Source organism: Bubalus bubalis, chromosome 4 (genome assembly GCF_019923935.1).
Source record: "Bubalus bubalis isolate 160015118507 breed Murrah chromosome 4, NDDB_SH_1, whole genome shotgun sequence".
Classification (NCBI taxonomy): Eukaryota; Metazoa; Chordata; class Mammalia; order Artiodactyla; family Bovidae; genus Bubalus; species Bubalus bubalis.
In genome coordinates, this window is record NC_059160.1 from 92,313,621 (window position 1) to 92,334,251 (window position 20,631).

At 45.7% G+C, this 20,631-nt stretch overlaps 1 protein-coding gene and 1 long non-coding RNA gene across 3 annotated transcripts; one reads left to right on the forward strand and one right to left on the reverse strand.

The window, feature by feature from the left end:
* Positions 1 to 209: 209 nt before the first annotated feature.
* On the reverse strand, positions 210 to 10,846 carry LOC112584604. The gene is made up of 4 exons (XR_003108909.3): positions 10,723 to 10,846; positions 9,822 to 9,886; positions 6,993 to 7,131; positions 210 to 1,278 (listed from the first exon to the last, which is right to left on the reverse strand). It is a non-coding gene; the product is annotated as an uncharacterized LOC112584604 (long non-coding RNA).
* Positions 10,847 to 10,992: 146 nt separating this feature from the next.
* Positions 10,993 to 14,790, forward strand: ANKRD33 (ankyrin repeat domain 33). Of its 2 annotated transcripts, none has more exons than XM_025284207.3 (4): positions 10,993 to 11,145; positions 11,948 to 12,077; positions 12,256 to 12,396; positions 13,497 to 14,789. In XM_025284207.3, the coding sequence occupies exons 2-4, from the start codon at positions 11,957 to 11,959 to the stop codon at positions 14,210 to 14,212; spliced, it is 978 nt and encodes a 325-aa protein (XP_025139992.3). In that variant the 5' UTR covers positions 10,993 to 11,145; positions 11,948 to 11,956; the 3' UTR covers positions 14,213 to 14,789. The 2 variants fall into 2 exon arrangements, with proteins under 2 accessions (XP_025139992.3, XP_025139994.3); XM_025284209.3 differs by having other exon boundaries at positions 10,998 to 11,145; positions 11,952 to 12,077; positions 13,497 to 14,790.
* Positions 14,791 to 20,631: the final 5,841 nt, after the last annotated feature.

A 20,631-nucleotide genomic window follows, 5' to 3' on the forward strand; every position in this document is an offset into this window, starting at 1 on the left:
GCCGGCCACACCCGAGGCCTCATAAATCTGCCTCAGCTCCCTGTAAGATGGACTTACTTTGCCTTCACCCCGAGAGCGTATGGCAGGGCTCTGGTTGCTGTGGTCAACTCACCCTCCCCACAGTTCCAGAGCCTCACCAAGGTGAAGGTGTGAGGGGCGTGAAGACAAGCCCCTGAGTAGGGGGCAGGGGACTGCTATTGTATCCCTCTGATGTCAGAAAATCCTTTCTCCCCTCTCGCTCCACTCCCTGACACGCCCTGTAATTCTAGGCCACTGCTGTTGGTTCTGAGCAGAAAAATGAGTTTTCTGTGGGTATTCTGAGTCCAGACCCCAGGAAAACGCCTCCTCCCCCACTCCAGCCACTCAGAGAGAGCGGGTCAGGGCTGAGAGTAGATTGGGCAGATGGTGCAGGGTTAACAGATGACATGGAAAACAGAATTACTCAGCTGTTCTGTCCCTCCATCTCCCCCTTGGAAGAGATGGCCTTCAAACTGGAAAGAGACAAAGATATCAACGGGAAGGGTTGAAGAGGGATGCCACAGTGTGTGGGGGACCACAAACCCACCCTGCCCAGGGAAGACCTGTCTTGGAACGCCATCTCTGTCACTTACCAGCTGGGTGATCTCAAGCAGGTCCATGAACCTCTCAGAGTCTGTGTTTCTTATCTATAAAATGGGTCAATGAGAGAACCCTGCCTGATGACCTCACCGGCTTTTATGAAGATGATTCAGATTTTCCCGTTTGTAAAATGGGTGTTACAGCTTGCAAAGGTGTAAAAAATGTAAGAAGTTACTTGTAAACTGTCAGCCCCTTAGTGGTTCATAAAAGTATGTTTTAAAATGTTTCTTACAACAAAATAAAATGGAGTAGAAAACATCACAGTGCAACACGGTTTATTACACTTTGCTTTTATTTATTTAATTGTTTATGTATTGATGGGTGCACTGGGTCGTCATTGCTGCGCACAGGCTTGCTTTAGTCTTCAGAGAGTGGGGGGCTCCTCTTCGTCGCAGTGAACAGGCTTCTCATCTCGATGGTTTCTCTTGTCGCAGAACGTGGGCTGTAGGTGCATGGGCTTCAGTCATCGTAGCACATGGGCTCTAGAGCACACAGACTTCAGGAGCTGTGGCTCACAGACTTAGCTGCTCCACAGCATGGGATCTCTCCAGACCAGGGATTGAACTCGGGTCCCCTGCTTTGGCAGCCGCCTGGACCTAACCACTGGACCGCCAGGGAAGTCCCACACTTTGCTTTTATCTGTATGCATATTCATGTGTCCTAGGGCCAGAGGTAGATGTATTTACTGTGTGTTAGTTGCTCAGTCGTGTCTCTTTGCGACCCCATAGACTGTAGCCCACCAAGCTCTTCTTGTCCATGGGATTCTCCAAGCAAGAATACTGGAGGGGGTTGCCATTTCCTTCTCCAGGTGATCTTCCCGATCCAGGTCTCCTGCATTGGCAGGCAGATTTTTTTTTTTTTTTTTACCATCTGAGTCACCAGGGAAGCCCATATTTACTGTGGAGGATGGTCAAAAAAGTTGGCAACATTCCAAGTGGAGGAGATTCTTTAGTGATTATCTCCAGGAATGTATTGTGGATAGATGGAAATTAACAACATGAAATGCACCAGGTGAAACATACATGTAATTGATGGTGGACTGTGGAACCCTAGACTGGGAAGATTTGCCCTGAGCCCAGCAGTATACATGAACTTTGTGGAGATGGGTGGAGGGGCTTATTTAGGACTCAGCTAACTAATCCCTTGGTGGGTGAGGATGCTCTCTTTGCTTTGTAAGATGCCAGGGACCTGAATCCTGAGGACACCGACCCTGCAAACCTAATAAGCTATGGACACTGCTCCCTCAGTATGGCCCTGGGCTGAGCCAGAGAGGATGGGCTGGTGGGTGAGAAACTTGAATTCCTGTGCCTGGATCCCTCCCCCAACAAATCCACTAAGAGTGCAACAGGTATGATGTAGTCCTGGGCCAGGATACCCCTGCCTGAACTTCACCCATGACCCTCATCCCCACCCCCACCCCAGGGGCCACAGTCTAGTGAGGGTGAACTGATCAGAGGGGGCCCTAAATCAATCCCAGACTTCCCTGGTTGGCAGTGAGTTACGAGCTGTGGGTTTTGTGATGTAGATTGTGGTTGGAGAGGAGGGGCCATGACCTATGGCAGGTCACACAGGACCCCCAGAAGGGGCCAGAGCTGGGGTCAGAGGCCACCTCCTCCATTCTCCGCCCCAGCCTGCTGAGTCCCATTCCATGTCTAGTCCTTAAGCGGGGTTGGCCCATTTCCCTACTGACCTCTGGCCCTAGCTGTACCTGCCACTAGGCATGTAGGGTGGGAGTAGAGGGGCTGGTGCTGGAGAAAGATTCTGGAAAAAAGGAAGAGGAGGAGCTGACGAGACATTTGACTCCCATCAGGTGACTGATCTGTGTTCCAGACTGGACCCAAGAGTTTGCTGAGCTCTTTCTCTGCAAATTTGCAACTGCGCTCTCCCTAAACCTCCCCCGTTTTTTTTTTTTTTTCCTGATTGAATTCCACAAGTCAAGACTCCTGAAAACCCCAGCTCAGAGGATTAGATGGCTGGAGATATGGCATGACAGTCAGAGAGTGAGATAGAGAATCAGCTTGTGTTCTAAACAATGTATATTATCAGGACTTAAGAGAGAGAGTTAGAAGGATAAAAAGAAGGACTCAGACAATAAGATGAGAAAGATCAAAAGATGAAAGGATGGATAAAAAGTGAAGCCAGACAGAAGACAGACAGACAGAAGGCAGTGAAGAGAACCAGGCTAAAGAGAAACCGGAGTGGCAAGAAAAGAGCATTCTGGCAAACTCTTGTCAGACCTCAGCAGCTCAGAGATAATAGCAGGATAACCTGGACAGTTCCTTCACTGTTAATCCTTAAGTCTGCCACATGAAGACTTCAGAAGGAAATGTACCTGACAGAGGATCCCTGTATCACCCAGGATGTTACCCTTATTTTACACGTTAACCAGCAACCTCCATTCTCCAACCACCATAATCATCTCTATCAGCAAAGACATATACAGGCAGGAAGAGTCAAGACCCAGGCTGGGGTGCTGAGCAGGGGTTGAGGAGGGACAGAGTCCTCCTGAGGACAAAGCCTGGAGAGGACACCTCCAAACAGGGCACTGCTGCAGATGGAAGGGGAAAGAAACCTCACAAACCTGGGTACCCAGAACAGTTGGTTAATGTTGACCTACAAAAATAATTCTCTTGTCCTTTGTACTTTGTGCCAAAAATGGAACCCCACCCCTCTCCCTCTGTGCACCTGTCCTGCCAAGACCTGCCCCTGCGCCTGACCCCAGAACCCTCTGCTGTAGCCTCCATTCTTTTGGGCTGGGTGTGCTCTCCCAATTCCTGCACAGGGCTGCCACCTGTTGGCTGAAAGTGGCCTTGCAGAAACAGGACCCTTGAAGAGGCTAGGGGTGGAGTGTACTGGACTGCTAAGACTTTCTCTAGGAAGGAAGAGAATTGAAAAAGCAAAATGTGAAAGCCCCTTTCACCTAGCTAGATGTTTTAGCTATGGGACTCTCAAAACAGGTTAAAGGCTCCTAGCCCTCTACAGTCACTCCTGAGGGGTGCTGAGGGCTTCAGATCAAAGGAGAGACTCAGGAAATTCACATGAATGTGGTGAATGAATTTTCGGAGTGGTGGACACTGTGCCACATGCAGGAGACAGAGGGGACCCAGGTGCGGGAAACAGCCAAGTACAAGATTAATGATAACTAGTGTGATAACTAGTGTGTGCCTGACACAAAGCAGGCTTCAGTGAATAGTTACTGAATGAATGAATGTATGAGTGCATGAAGAACAGAGCACTGAGGAATGATGAACTCTATACAGGAGAGGCTGGGGAAGAAGAGGAGGAAATACTTCTGCTTCTTTTCTTTCCCCTTTTTGTTATCAAGAAATAATTATCCTGGTGTAAGATTCAAACATTAAAAAACAAAATATGAAGGTCCCCTTTCACTTCATTTCTATTCCCCTCCTTAATTATTGCCAGCATTTTTTTTTTTTTTTTGGATTGTGTGTCATGTTCCCTGACCAGGGATCAAACCCACCCTCCCTGCATTGGAAGCATGGAGTCTTAACCACTGGACCACCAGGGATGTTCCTTACCGCCAACATTTTAATGAGCTCCATTCTTTATAGCAGTTCTCAACTTTGGCTGCACACTAGGATCACATGGGAAGATTTTTTAAATCCCATTGCCCAAGTTGTGCCCCAGACCAATTACCTCAGTATCTCTGGGGTGGTTCCAGGTACCACTATTTTTAAAAGTCCCCAAGTAATTACACTGTGCAGCCAATGTTGAGAACTACTGTTTCAGGCCTTTACATAAATGTAAGTAGCCAACTGTGCATGTGTATGCACACACATACCACATATATATTACCTTGGCTTTTTCTTCTTAATTAACACATCTAAGAGATATTTTCACAACAGTCCATATGGATGTATCCTATTATTTTTTAATGAAGGCAAAATTTGCATGTGCATATTTTTTCAAGCCCTTCTACTGATGAACATTTAAAAGTTGTTTCTAAATTTTTAAAAATTAATATGAATAATCTGCCTGCAATGCAAGAGACCCGGTTCAATCCCTGGGTCAGGAAGATCTGGAGAAGGGAATGGCTACCCACTTCAGTTTTCTTTCCTGGGAAACCCCATGGACAGAAGAACCTGGCAAGCTTCAGTTCATGGGGTCACAAAGAGTTGGACATGACTGAGTGACATTTTCATACAAATAATGCTGCAAAGTATATCCCATATATCTTTGTTCACATATGCAAGTGCTATTCTGGGAAGGCACTTTCCCAAAGTGCTGGGTTAATGTGAACGTACATTTTTTATTTTGATAGACACTGTCATAATACTTTCCAAAAATACTACGCTAATTTACATTCTTCCAACAGTGTAAGCATTTAATATTATTAATGTTTAATTTTTGCTGAAATGATGGTCCAAAGTAATATTTCATTATTGTTTTAATTTGCCTTTTCCTGCTTACTTGTGAAATGAAGCATCTTTTCATATATTTATTTTGGCCATTTGTATTTCTTCTATGAATTAATTACCATGTCTTTTTCCCATTTTCCTATTAGACTGATTTTTTAATTAGGATTAGAGGAAATTCTATTTCCAATAATATGACTGGCTGGACTCGGGGCTAATCTTTCTGAGTAAAACAGTAAAAATGCTAGTTAAAATACAAGCGCAAATTATTTAAAAGCCAGAATTGGCCAGAGAGCAAGAATTTATTAGGTTGAAATCTAAGGGAAGGTAGAAACTCAGGGTAACAGAGCAAGGAATGTACTTTAGTCTGAGGACAGTTGTTGAGTTAGGCAAACTCAAGCACAATTTATAGTAGCAGAAACTTGGAAACACCCCCAATATCCATCGATAGGGCAGTAGGATAGCTGTGGCATATTCAGACAGTAGAGTATTACATAGCAACCAAGATGAATGGACTGTAGCACCACGCAACAGTATGAGTGAATCTTAGCAAATGTTATTCAATGATAAAAGCAGACAGCAAGTGACTACCACAGCGTTTACATCCTGTAAACTACAATACTAGAATTATACCTGTGTAATATACGTAATGTATATACTTTGAAGGAATATCTAAAGATGCAATAAAACAATATATCAAGGAAAGCAACAAAATAATTGATATGAAATTCAGGATTACAGCTGCCTTGAGTGGGGAGAGGCAGAGGGTAATTGAGGATATTATGTTGTGTGATGTAAAGTTCTAGCTTTTGCTTGGAGATGTTATTCTGGGTGCTTACTGCTTTATTAAAAATAATTAACTAACTGTGGTGTTGGAGAAGACTCTTGAGAGTCCCTTGGACTGCAAGGAGAGCCAACCAGTCCATTCTAAAGGAGATCAGCCCTGGGTGTTCTTTGGAAGGAATGATGCTAAAGCTGAAGCTCCAATACTTTGGCCACCTCATGTGAAGAGCTGACTCATTGGAAAAGACCCTGATGCTGGGAGGGATTGCAGGCAGGAGGAGAAGGGGACGACAGAGGATGAGATGGCTGGATGGCATCACCGACTTGATGGACATGAGTTTGAGTGAACTCCAGGAGTTGGTGATCGACAGGGAGGCCTGGCGTGCTGCAATTCAAGGGATTGCAAAGAGTCGGACATGACCAAGAGACTGAACTGAACTGAACTGAATAAAATAAAAGCAGACTATACAGGCATCAGTAAGGAGAATATGTCATTAACTGGGGATTGTGCTTAATCTGATTCAGCATACTTGAGGCCTAAGAAAAAGTTGCATCTACATCAACAATAAGCAAAACAAAAACATGAGACTTTAATTATGATAGCAAGAAAAACTAGAAAGAATCTAGGAATCCACCTAACAGTGAATGTATAAGACTGTGCTGGAGAAGAAAAAAAAGTTAACACTATTGGAGGACATAAAGGAAAACCTGGAAAATGAATAAATATACTATATTCTGTGGAGGAGAAAATTTAACATTGTGAAGCAGTCAACTGTCTTCAAATTAATCTATAAATTCAATGCAATTCCTATCAAAATGCTGGCAAATTCTTTTCTAAAGAATTCAGCAAACTGATTTGTAATTTTATATGAAAAGATAAAAATCAATTTTGAAAAAGAAATGAAAGATGGAGAGCTCACCCCGTTAGGTAGTCAAACACACTGCAAAACTGATGTAGGAAAATCAGTGTTGCATGAGCAGAGGAAAGCTCTAATAAAATGATAAAAGAGAACTTAAACACAACATGAAACATTAAAGAGAACTCAAAGTTTATAGATGGTAAAGATGATGCTACAAATCAGGGGAAAGAGAATTGCTTAAGAGATGGGGTTATTCACTAGTTGGAGAAAAGGCCGGATTTTATATTAGTCTGTTTGAGCTGCCATGACAAAGGACCACAGAATAGGAGGCTTAAACCATAGAAATGAATTTTCTCACAGTTCTGGAGGCTGGAAGTCCAAGATCAAGATGTCAGCAGGGTTGGTCTCCTGTAAGAGGTCTCTCTTGTAGACAGCTTGTAGATGGCTGTCTTCTCACTGGATCTTCTCATGGCCTTTCCACTGTCCTTACACAGGGGCTGGCGTGGCAGGGGGAGGAAGAAGGAGACAAAGAAAGAGGGGATGTGCTCTGATGTCTCTTCCTTTCCTCCTTTTCTTTTTTCTTCCTTTTCTTAAAAGGATAGCAGTCCCAGGGCTTCCCTGGTGGGCCAGTGGTTGAGAACCCGCCTTCCAATGCAGGGGATATGGATTTGATCCTTGGTTGGGGAACTAAGATTGCACGTGCACAGGGCAACTAGGCCTGTGCACAGCGAGGAGAAACCCCTGTGGTGCAACAGAGGCCACAAGCGCCGGAACTAGAGAAACCCCGTGCACCACAACGAAGACCCAGCACAGCCAAACATTTTTTTTAATTAAAAAAATAAAAGGACAGCAGGCCCCTATTGGATGGGGGCCTTACCCTATGACCTCATTTAATCTTAATTACCTCCATTATGTCCCTATCTCCAAATATAGTCACAGTAAGGGGTCAAGGCTTCAACATATGAATTTTAGGGGGACCCAATTCAGATCATAACAGAGTCTTCCTCATACCACATATAAAAGTAAATTCCAGATGGATTAAAGACTAAATACTTAAAAAACCTGCAAGATTAATAAAAGAAATGAAGATCCTTGTGATCTTGGAATGGGAAATTCTTCTCAAGCAAGACTCGAAGCCACCAAGTATAAGGAGAAATTTTTATGAATTTAACCACATCAAAATTTAGGATTTCTATCAACAAAGTTCACAACAGATAAAGCTAACAGAAAGTTTTATATACAGTTGCCACACCCCAAACCCAAAAAACAATGGGTTTATTATCTAGAATATTAAAAGGAATTCTTAAAAATTCAATAAGAAAAAGACAGGAAAACCCAATAGAACACTGGACCAACACTATCAACAGGTGATTCCCAGGAGGGGAAACAAGAATGACCATCAGGTACATAGAGAGATGCTAAACTTGTTAATAATCAGAAAAATCCAACGTAAAATAGCCATATCCCTTTATAGTTCTGTACTATCAGATTGACAAAAATTAGAAGTTGAAGGGGACTTCCTTGGTGGTCCAATGGCTAAGACTCTGTGCTCCCAATAAAAGGGGCCTGGGTTTGATCCCTGGGCAGGGAACATGTGGCAACTAAGAGTTTGCATGCCGCAACTAAAGATCCCGTGTGCCACAACTAAGACCCAGTGCAGCCAAATTAATAAATAAATATATATATATATATATTTAAATTAGAAGGCCAAATAAGTACAAGGGTTGGTAAAGATTTGGGATACTTCAATGCACTGTTGGTGAGTACACTGCAAAATAGGGAGCAATCTGACAGGACCTGGTCAATATGTATGTGTATGTCCTATGATCTAGCAGTCTCAGAGAAGCTCTTTTTCAGGTCTACAACTAGAGATGTACAAGGATGCTCACAGCAGCATTATTTGCAGTGGAATGAAGCTGGAGGCAACGTATGTATCCAACACTGGAAGAGTAGATAAGTAACATGTAATGGAGGCACTGTACAGAATTCTATGCAGCAGGAATATGAGGGAAGAAAGAAAGGTTAAAAGGTACACTGCACATATTTTATCTAGAGAACAAAGATTTTTCCAGGATCCTCACCCATCAGAGTGCTGCTTGCATTTCATTAGCCAAAATTGTGTTACTTTGCCTTACCTAACTAAAAGGTGACTAGAGAGAATGGGAGGTTATGGATAGGAACTGCATTATCTATCAGTGATGTCTAACAAATAATCTAGTAGATTTCTTCCAGCTACTCCACAAAATCCATAGTGTGCATTCACCACATTTTTCTGTGATGGCTATAGGTACAGCAGCCATCTTGTGACCATGAGGGAAAGTCAAGAGACTCCTAGAGAAGACCTTGACATCTTTATATAAATATATATAATTTTCTTTATTTATCTATTGGCTGTGCTGGGTCTTTGTTACTACACAGACTTTGTCTCTAGTTGCAGCAAGCAGAGGCTACTCTCTACTTGTGGTTTGCAGGCTTCTCATTGCGGTACAATCTCTTGTTGCAGAGCACAGGCTCTAGGTACATGCGTTCAGCAGTTGGAGTTCCAAGGCTGTAGAGCATAGGCTCAATAGTTGCGGCACACCTCAGCATGTGGGATCCTCCTGGATCAGGGATCGAACCTCTGTCTCCTGCATTGGTAGGTGTATTCTTTACCACTGAGCTGCCAGGGAATCCCAGACCTTGACATCTTAAGTTACTAAATCAACACCAACAGTTTCTTATCCCTGAACTTTTTATCTCGTATGAAGAATAAATCTCTATTTGTTTAAACCACATGTGTCAGAGTGTCTGTTCAATTACAGACAATAGAAATAAATCTGGCTAGTTTAAATGGAGAAGCAGGCTTTAGGTCCAGGAACAACTCCCAGCTTCGAGAGGCACATGACCTCTGCCTGTGATGGGGAAAACAACAGTCATTACTACAGGAAGCCGATGAATCAGGAAGCTACTCACCAGAATCCCCCAGCATCTATCATGATCTGTGACAGCAAAACGGATGTCCCATGCTACTTAGCTGTATTCCAAATTTATGTCTCACACAAGAGCAGAACATAAATCATAGATTCCTAGCTCACAAGAATCTGGGGGGTGTCATTTTAGCTTTCCAGCATCTGTAGTTTTGGATGGATGTTGAACAGTCAGTCTGTGGCAGCCACCACACTGCTGAGGTTAGTTTTTGATTACTTACAACCAAAGGCACTCCTGACGGATACACTGCAAGGACTGCAACAAGGACAGAATCTGAAAACAGCGCTGAGTGAAGAGAAGAAACACAATGAGCTTAGCACAATCCAAAGTGTCAGTTAAAGTGAAAGTGAAAGTCGTTCAGTCGTGTAGGACTCTTTGCGACCCCATGGACTATAGAGTCCATGGAATTCTCCAGGCCAGAATATTGGCGTGGGTAGCCTTTCCCTTCTCCAGGGGATCTTCCCAACCCAGGGATCGAACCCAGGTCTCCTGCATTGCAGGCAGATTCTTTACTAGCTGAGCCACAAGGGAAGCAAGGTGTTAGTTAAAACGTACACAAATCAACACTACCTTTCAATGAAATGTACATTTTCAAGGGTATTTGTGTCAATTGGTGAAGAAAAGGAGAATGGGCTCTGGGGATCAGGGAAGAAAGACATAAACCAAATAAAGTAAAGTAAAACAAGAGAGAGATCTTATACAGTCTTATAATTGGACTGATATAAGCAGAGGAATATGACTTGCTCCATTTTCTACACCCGAGGCCCAAAACCAATTCGTTAAACTTGATATTTAATAGTAATTTAACTTAAAGAATGGTTTAACAATACTTCATTATTAATTTAATAAATAACTATAAATAAACGGCTTACATAATGAAATAAATTCATTTAGATATCAACACAATTTAAATATTTCATATTTAATTTACCACCACAAACTAATCCAGTAAACTTTCTATATCATAATTTTTGTACCCTTAATTAGCAATTCTTTATACTTTAATTTCTCCAGAACATCAAAAAATAGATCCGAGTGACGCCTGGAACCCCCATCTCTGCTCCAGCCCCTGTTGAGTGAGATGTCATCGCTATCACCCTCTTCCAACACCACCCCCTCACCAAGACCCCGCTCCACCAAGGGAAAAGGGACTTCAGCTTTTGCGAGTGAGTTTGGGGACGTCGTAGCCCTTCCACCATCGAAGGATCGGTTTCTGAGCCAGCCAGTCTCCCCTGAAGGCGCAAGTTGAATGCGTCGGAGGGGATGGGGTGCTTACTCCCAGAACCGCCTCCGCGGGGCGGAGCTGCCCTGACTCGGGCCCCGCCCACTCTGGGCAGGCTTTGGGGGCGGGTCTCTGTCATCTTGGACAGGAGAGCGCCGGCCCCGCCCTGCCCCCCCCCCCACCGGCCTCCCCTCAACTAACCCGGCTTGATCCAGCTCAGCTCCGAGGTGTTTAAGGCAGCTTTTTCCGTTAAGTCGAGCCATCTGTTACCAGCGTTGCTTCCTGGGGCGGATAGTCCACCTCGAGACACTCCAGAGACTCGGTGAGTGTGCTCCCAGGAGTCTGGGGGATGCTGTGGGCTCCAGGCTGGGCCCCAGCAGTGACTGCCTGCTAGGGACCCTGCGAACCCCAGGTAAGGTCCCATGGGAAAGAGAAGACCGTCCCTCTCCTTGAATCTCACTAAGATCCTCATTTAATAGTGAAGGACTTCTGTCCTCTTAAGACTCTTGCAACTCTCTGCCAGGGGTTTGTCCCCTCTCCAAGATGGATGGGACCGAAGACTCCAGCAAGAAAAAGCTCTCCCCAAGGCCAGTTGGGCAGTCACAACTGCTGGGATCCCTCCTGGGGTCCAGGGAGACACTGTTCCCCTCATCCTGTGTTATAGATGCAAACTGCGTGAGAAGGAGCCAATTACCTTCTTGGCTCCAAGATGGAAGACCAGGAGCCGACCTGGCAGAAGGGAGGGCTGGACGCCTCTGAGGCCCCATCCTGCCTGGACAGTGAGGCCTCTACCCCAAGCTGCACACTGGGGGCCCTGTACTGGGCCTGTGTCCGCAATGACCCTGCCCAGCTGCAAGCCATGCTGGATGATGGGATCTCCCCAGAGGAAGCCACCCAGGTGGATGGCAACGGGAGGGTGAGCCACCCCAGGGGGCTTTGCAGGGCAGCGAGGGCGCTGTGAGCTTCAGGGTCAGCACCCATCGCCTGGGTCCTCAGGAGGGAGTGGGTAAGAGTGGGTCTTCCCAGGACGTGGGACATCTCTGAGACAGTTGTGGATTAGAGGACACAGGGCCCCCAAGGAGCTCCTGGAGGAAACCACAGGGGCTGAGCTGCCCCTCCTCCAGACAGGTCTCATGGTCGCCTGCTACCATGGTTTCCAAAGTGTGGTGGCCCTGCTCAGCCGCTGTCCTTTCCTGGATGTGAACCAGCAGGACAAAGAAGGGGACACAGCCCTCATGCTGGCTGCCCAAGCAGGTGAGAGGCTGCTAACCCCATCCTTAATCAGAACCCCTGCTCCAGACCCGACCATAGCCCCACACTGTCTGCAATGACGTACTCCCCCCACAGACTCTGCCTTGTTGGGTGGAGGGTGGGTTTGGGGCTTTGTCATCCCTTTCTTGAGTAGCTAAGCTCAGCCCTTGGTGCCTTGTAGGCCACGTGTCTCTGGTGAGTCACCTGCTCAACTACTATGCAGGCCTTGACCTGGAGCGCCGGGACCAGCGGGGACTGACCGCACTGATGAAGGCTGCCATGCGGGATCGCTCGGAATGTGTCGCTGCCCTCCTCATGGCAGGTGCATGGGGTCTGGACCAGGATCAGTGGCCTCGAGTCCCTCCCCCATCCCTCCCCACCAGCACTGCCTGCTGTCATAGTTGCAATGAGAGAGATGGAGAAGGAAGATCAATCCAGGCTGACCTCCTGGAGTTGGGGGGAGTGTGCTGGGGCTTCTGACAAAGGGTCCAGCTATTGAGAGCTCTGTTTACACTGTGAATGATGGTCCCAGAAAAGAAAGCTTGGGAGGATAACTGGACCAGCTAGATAACCTAATACCAAAAAAAAAAAAAAGCTGGAGTCTGGAACCAGATTCTTGAGTTCTCATCCCAGCTCTGCCACCAGCTGAGTGACTGTGGGCAAACAGCTTCCCTCTGTGAGCCTACCCAGTGTAATGAGAGCGATGGCCTTCTCTGGGTTTCCAGCTCTGAGGAGCCAGGGTTCCAGGGATGCAGTGATGGGCAGTTGAGACATAGGGGCAGTGTAGAGTTGTTCTGGGGTGAAGTCCACATGGTCTGTGGAGTCTCAGACCCTCATTACTCCATGAGGTGGGTCTACCCTCTGTTGTTCACTCTGGGGACCCCCAGCCTCCAGCTTTTCCCTTCCGCATTGCATCAGACTGGGTTTGGGGTGAGAAGGTCTGCACCCTCTCCTTTGTTTCAAAGTGACAGCCACTCCCTGCTTCCCAGGATTAGGGGGGTGTGGTGGTGAAGGGAGGAGCCAGGAGTGGGAACCAGCAGGATCCCCCCTACCTGCTCCAGGGGATGCAGCTTGACCCCCCCATCCTGGGCAACCTGCACACCATCCCTCTGGTCAGTGCCTTAGCTCAGGGGGTCTCTGTTCTACACCAGGTTTGGAAATCCCCCCAGTAGGTCTCTCTGAAGTCTTTTCCCCTCGCTGGACTCCAATTTCTTCATCAGTCCTAAACCAGAAGTTGAATCTGGGGCTGGTACTGACCCTGGGCTGTAGCCACTGAGGATCCTCAGCTTCCAGCTGCAACAGGATGAGACACTATGGTTTTGCAACTAACCCAAATCAGTCCTACCACTGAAGAATCTGTCCTTCTGCAAGTCAGCAATTCCTGTCCCACCCCATGACACTCCTGTGCCCCCCACCCCCCAGGTGCTGACCTGACAGCAGTGGATCCCGTCCGGGGAAAGACCGCCCTGGAGTGGGCATTTCTGACAGACAGCTTCGACACGGTGCAGAGGATCCGGCAGCTGCTGCGGCGGCCCCAAGTGGAGCAGCTCAGTCAGCATTATCAGCCTGAGTGGCCAGCCTTGCCCGGGCTCGTGGCCCAGGCTCAGGCCGCCCCGTCTCTCCTAGAGCGACTGCAGGCCACCTTGACCCTCCCCTTTGCCCAGTCTCCTCAGGAAGGGGGTGTCCTGGACCACCTTGTGACCATCACGACCAGCCTGGCCAGTCCTTTCCTCACCACCGCCTGCCATACCCTGTGCCCTGACCACCCCCCTGCACTGGGAACCCGAAGGAAGTCTGTACCAGAGCTGCTAGGCACTGCCCCGCCCCCTCCCCCAGCCCCCCAGCCCCCTCAGGAAGTCCCCAGCCCCCGGGTCTTCATCCCCTACCAGAGCCCTCAGGGTGTGTTGAGCATGTGCCCTCAGTGGCTCCAGCCCAGGGATAGTACCAGCCCCAGGCCCCAAGCCCCCAGGATCCTCCTCTCCAAGGCACCCTCCGCTGGCTTTCAGTGGAAGCCAGAGCTCAGGTCTTCAGAGAACCGAAGGCTGTCCCTTCCTGTCTGGAGATACCAGGAGCTCAGGATGGAGAGGAAGAGACAGGAGGAGGCCGGATTGACACAGAGCCAGGGGAAGACCGGCTAGGCTGGGCTGGGAGCAGGTAACCAGGCCCCTCCCTTAGGCTCCTTTGCCCTCTAGAGGCCCTTCAGCCTTCCCATCCACTTCTGACTATCTCTGGCTGTATACAGGGTTATTCATATAGCATTGTTTGCAACAATAAAAGAGCAGAAAAAAACTAAATGTTCATCAATAGGGGGCTGGCTAAATTGATTCTGAGTATAAATACTGCATAACCATATGATGTATTCTATACAGTGGCAAAACAGGAGAAGGAAGCTCTTTATATCCTGATGTGAAACTACCTTCAAGATGTATTAAGTGAAAAAAGCCAAAGGGTAGGACCGTGTATATGGCATGGTACTATTTGTCAAAGCAAAATTTGCACCAGGGTAAACTTGACTAATACAGATATGTAGTGAGAACCAAGATTTATTTAACTACTTAATGAGTAAACCAGCAGGATGGATCAAAGGAAGAAATGAGGACTTCCCTTGTGGTCCAGTGGTTAAGAGTCTACATTCCCAACGTAAGAGGCCCAGGTTTGCTCCCTGGTCAGGGAACAAGATTCCATGTGCTGGGACAGCCAAACAAATAATACTAAAAAAATAAATTTAGAAAAAAGGAAGAAATGAAAAATTATTATTGACATTCAGAAGGAAAAAGAATGCTTGAATAAGATTGCAAAGTTAGATACAAAGAAATTAATTCCTACTTGGCAATAAAACCATAACTTTTTTTTTTCCTACCAGGCAAAAAAAATTGCTATTCATCAATCTTCTACAAGTTAACCTCTTTATAGAGTCTGCACACTAGTCAATCAATAGCAAATCATATAGCAGTTACTTCCCCCGGCTGACCCATAGGTGGGGTTATTAGCCAATGATCTAAAATAACTCTGAAAGGGCACTTAGTGCTTTTTGATGTGCCTTATTTGCAAGTTTTGGATATTTTTATTAGCATATTTGTTGCATAAATATATTTGCTTACTTATATGCAATAATAAAAGCAAACACTTATAACATGCTTATTATATACATTAATACATTTAACACTCCCAATAATTTTATGAGGATTTTAGCTTTGAGGGCACAAGGCACAGAGAGGGTAAGGAACTGCCAGGGTCACACAGCTAGAAACCAACAAAGATCAAGACTGAGGGCCAGTTATTCTAGTTGTGGGGGCCAGACTCTTAACACCAAACCATGCTGCCTCACTGGAACCCTCCTGGAAAGAGGCATGGTGATTTGGAGGGAAGAAAACTGAGCAGATGATCAAGGGTAGAAGGGAGACTTTTCACCGAGTATTCTTTTTTTTTTTTGAAACTTCAAGCTTCTTTAAAAAGTAAAGTTAATTTTTTTCTAGCAGTTTTAGATTTACAGAAAAATTGTGAAGATTGTCCAGAAGTTTTCCATATACCTCACACCCAGTATCTTTTTTTATTGACACAAGTATAGTATGTTTGTTAATTAATGGATGAATATTAATACATTACTATTAGTAAAATCCATTATGCAGATAGCACCACCCTTATGGCAGAAAGTGAAGAGGAACTAAAAAGCTTCTTGATGAAAGTGAAAGAGGAGAGTGAAAAAGTTGGCTTAAAGCTCAACATTCAGAAAACGAAGATTATGGCATCTGGTCCCATCACTTCATGGGAAATAGATGGGGAAACAGTGGAAACAGTGTCAGACTTTATTTTTCTGGGCTCCAAAATCACTGCAGATGGTGACTGCAGCCATGAAATTAAAAGATACTCCTTGGAAGGAAAGTTATGACCAACCTAGATAGCATATTCAAAAGCAGAGACATTACTTTGCCAACAAAGGTTCGTCTAGTCAAGGCTATGGTTTTTCCTGTGGTCATGTATGGATGTGAGAGTTGGACTGTGAAGAAGGGTGAGCACCCAAGAATTGATGCTTTTGAACTGTGATGTTGGAGAAGACTCTTGAGAGTCCCTTGGACAGCAAGGAGATCCAATGAGTCCATTCTAAAGGAGATCAGTCCTGGGTGTTCTTTGGAAGGAAAGATGCTAAAGCTGAAACTCCAATACTTTGGCCACCTCATGTGAAGAGCTGACTCATTGGAAAAGACTCTGATGCCGGGAGGGATTGGGGGCAGGACGAGAAGGGAACGACAGAGGATGAGATGGCTGGATGGCATCACTGACTCAATGGACGTGGGTTTGAGTGAACTCCGGGAGTTGGTGATGGACAGGGAGGCCTGGTGTGCTGCGATTCATGGGGTCGCAAAGAGTCGGACACGACTGAGTGACTGAACTGAACTAAATTGAATTCTTAATTCAGGTTTCCTTAGTTTTTTCCTAACATCCTTTGTCTGTCTAGGATTCCTTCCATTTAGCCAAAGACTGTGACGGTTTCTCAGATTTTCCTTGTTTCCGATAACCTTGACAGTTTTGAGGTCAGTATTTTGTAGGTGGACCCTTAACTGGGATTTGTCTGATGTTTTTCTGAATAGACCGGGTTGTGGGTTTTTGGGAAGAAGACCACAGAGGTTATGTGCCATTCTCTTTACATACGTCCAGGGTACATATCCTATTATAAACATGACTTGACCACCTGGCTGAGGCGCTGTTTCAGGTTTCTCCACTGTGCTGTTACTCTGCTCGCCTTTCTATATTGTACTGTCATTATCGGAGCCCACACTTAAGGAGTGGAGAATTATACTCCCTTCTCTTGGGGGTGGAATATCTACATAAATTATTTGCAATTCTTCTGCACAAAATGTTTTGACTTTTTAGTCATGTATTACCAAATTTTGCAAGACTTTAAATTGAATCTGCTCTTGTGTCCATCAAAAGATGAATGAATAAAAATATGTTATGCATATATACATACGTACACAAGGGAGCACCACTATAAAAAAGAATAAAATTTGGCATTTGCAACAACATGAATGGACTTGGAGGGCATTATGCTAAGTGAAATAAGTCAGAGAAAGACAAATGCTGCGCGAAAAATAAAAAAATAAAACAAAACAAATTAGCATAAGAAATAAGAAATAGACTCACAGATAAAGAGGATAAACTGGTGGTAACCCAAGGGAAGAGGCAAGTGGGAGGGGAAAGATAAGGCTAGGCAATTAAGAGATACAAACTGCTGCTGCTGCTAAGTCGCTTCAGTCGTGTCCGACTCTGTGCGACCCCATAGACGACAGCCCACCAGGCTCCCCATCCCTGGGATTCTCCAGGCAAGAACACTGGAGTGGGGTGCCATTGCCTTCTCCGAGGTACAAACTACCATGTATCAAATAAAACTACAAGGAAATACTGTATAGCACAGGGAATATAGCCAATACTTCATAATAACTATAAATGGAATATAACCTTTAAAATTGTAAATCACTATTTATACAGCTGAAATTTATATAATATTGTAGTCAGTTATACCTTAATTTATTTTTTTTAATTTATTTTAATTGGAGGCTAATTACTTTATAATATTGTAGTGGTTTTTGCCATACATTGACATAAATCAGCCATGGGTGTACATGTGAATACCTCAATTTAAAACAAATAAAACAAATTTGTTCTTTAAACAGAGGAAAACACACACCCATGCTGAGGTGACTGCAACTATTAGGGTTAGACTGTGATTTCTCCTAGAAACTGGTGGACCAGAGTGGATTCGAGGCTGATTTTGCCATTCCCTACCTGTGTGATCCTGAATAAGACACTGAAGTTTCTCTTACCTCTCTTTTTCTCATCTGTTAATTGGGGGCAAACAGGATTATTAGAAAGATGCATTGGCTAATGAAGGCAGAGAGGATCTGTATACTGTAAAGTGCCGCCAAGAGCTGAAGTGCGATGGAAGGGTCTTGCAGAACCGAGTTTGATTGAGTTGCTTCCAAGCCTCCAGAATGGAGCTAGAGTTCTTTCCTCTTCAACCGCTGCTGAAATCAAAGCCCAAGAAGCCGGCACTGACACTGGGCATTGCAGCCAGGAGAGGAACCACATGACAGGCTTGGAACAGCATGGGGTTACATGCGTCAGCCTAGGAGCTTGCCTTTGGGCTCTGGTAAGTTATAGGGACTTTCTAAGCCTCAAGACTCTCATGTGTAGAGTGGAGGTAACATTAGCATGTAGGGCTGCTGTGAGAATTAGATGAGCAAATGCAGCCGTCTGTACCATGCGCCAGGTTGCTTTAGTCGTGTCTGACTCTTTGCAACCCCATGGACTGCAGCCCACCAGGCTCCTCTGTCCATGGGATTCTCAAGGCAGGAACACTGAAGTAGGTTGCAAAATTTTCTCTTCTGGGGATCTTCCTCACCCAGGAGTCTCTTATGGCACCTGCATTGGCAGGTAGGTTCTTTCCCACTAGTGCAAGCTGGAAAGCCTGTGCCTGGCCTAATTCTTGCAACCTTCCTCTTTCACAGCTGAGAAAATTGAGGCGATGTGAAGGTTAAGCTACTTGCCCAAGGTCACCAGCTGGTAAGTGGCTAAGTGGTACTTGGAGTTCAAGTCTGTGGGCTCTGGATCCCATGTCCCTTCCACTGCAGCACACACACCCCCACCCACAGCCCAGGCTCCCTGGCTCTCTTGAGACTCTCCCTCCCACTTCTAACTGGCTTGAGTTTTATGAATGTGCAGGGGTGACCATGGCATCCTTGGGGCCAGAGAACTACCCGCCGTGGCTCTCGCTCCCAGCTGGCTGGCCTGGGGTAGGTCTGGGCTGGGAGGTTCCATGGGCAGGCAGTCATACCTGGGCCACAGGTCATACAACATTTTCCAGCAGAGGGAGCCTTTCCACCTTGAAGAATACCCACCTCTCCATCCCTGGCCATCTCCAGGGCAGCCAGAATCCCAGTTCAGTTCAGTTCAGTCGCTCAGTCGTGTCCGACTCTTTGCGACCCCATGAATTGCAGCACGCCAGGCCCCCACTGTCCATCACCAGCTCCCGGAGTTCACTCAGACTCACGTCCATCGAGTCAGTGATGCCATCCAGCCATCTCATCCTCTGTCGTTCCCTTCTCGTCCTGCCCCCAATCCCTCCCAGCATCAGAGTCTTTTCCAATGAGTCAACTCTTTGCATGAGGTGGCCAAAGTACTGGAGTTTCAGCTTTAGTATCATTTCTTCCAAAGAAATCCCAGGGCTGATCTCCTTCAGAATGGACTGGTAGGATCTCCTTGCAGTCCAAGGGACTCTCAAGAGTCTTCTCCAACACCACAGTTCAAAAGCATCAATTCTTCAGTGCTCAGCCTTCTTCACAGTCCAACTCTCACATCCATACATGACCACAGGAAAAACCATAGCCTTGACTAGACGAACCTTTGTTGGCAAAGTAATGTCTCTGCTTTTCAATATGCTATCTAGGCTGGTCATAACTTTCCTTCCAAGGAGCAAGCATCTTTTAATTTCATGGCTGCAGTCACCATCTGCAGTGATTTTGGAGCCCAGAAAAATAAAGTCTGACACTGTTTCCACTGTTTCCCCATCTATTTCCCATGAAGTGGTGGGACCAGATGCCATGATCTTCGTTTTCTGAATGTTGAGCTTTAAGCCAACTTTTTCACTCTCCTCTTTCACTTTCGTCAAGAGGCTTTTTAGTTCCTCTTCACTTTCTGCCATAAGGGTGGTGTCATCTGCATATCTGAGGTGATTGATATTTCTCCCGGCAATCTTGATTCCAGCTTGTGCTTCATCCAGCCCAGCGTTTCTCATGATGTTCTCTGCATAGAAGTTAAATAAGCAGGGGACAATATACAGCCTTGACATACTCCTTTTCCTATTTGGAACCAGTCTGTTGTTCCATGTCCAGTTCTAACTGTTGCTTCCTGATCTGCATACAGATTTCTCAAGAGGCAGGTCAGGTGGTCTGGTATTCCCATCTCTTTCAGAATTTTCCACAATTTATTGTGATCCACACAGTCAAAGGCTTTGGCATAGTCAATAAAGCAGAAATAGATGTTTTTCTGGAACTCTCTTGCTTTTTGCATGATCCAGTGGATGTTGGCAATTTGATCTCTGGTTCCTCTGCCTTTTCTAAAACCAGCTTGAACATCTGGAAGTTCACGGTTCACATATTGCTGAAGCCTGGCTTGGACAATTTTGAGCATTACTTTACTAGCATGTGAGATGAGTGCAATTGTGCGATAGTTTGAGCCTTCTTTGGCATTGCCTTTCTTTGGGATTGGAATGAAAACTGCCCTTTTCCAGTCCTGTGGCCACTGCTGAGTTTTCCAAATTTGCTGGCATATTGAGTGCAGCACTTTCACAGCATCATCTTTCAGGATTTGAAATAGCTCAACTGGAATTCCATCACCTCCACTAGCACCACCTTACAAATAGCTGTGAAAAGAAGAGAAGCGAAAAGCAAAGGAGTAAAGGAAAGATATAAGCATCTGAATGCAGAGTTCCAAAGAATAGTAAGAAGAGATAAGAAAGCCTTCCTCAGCGATCAATGCAAAGAAATAGAGGAAAACAACA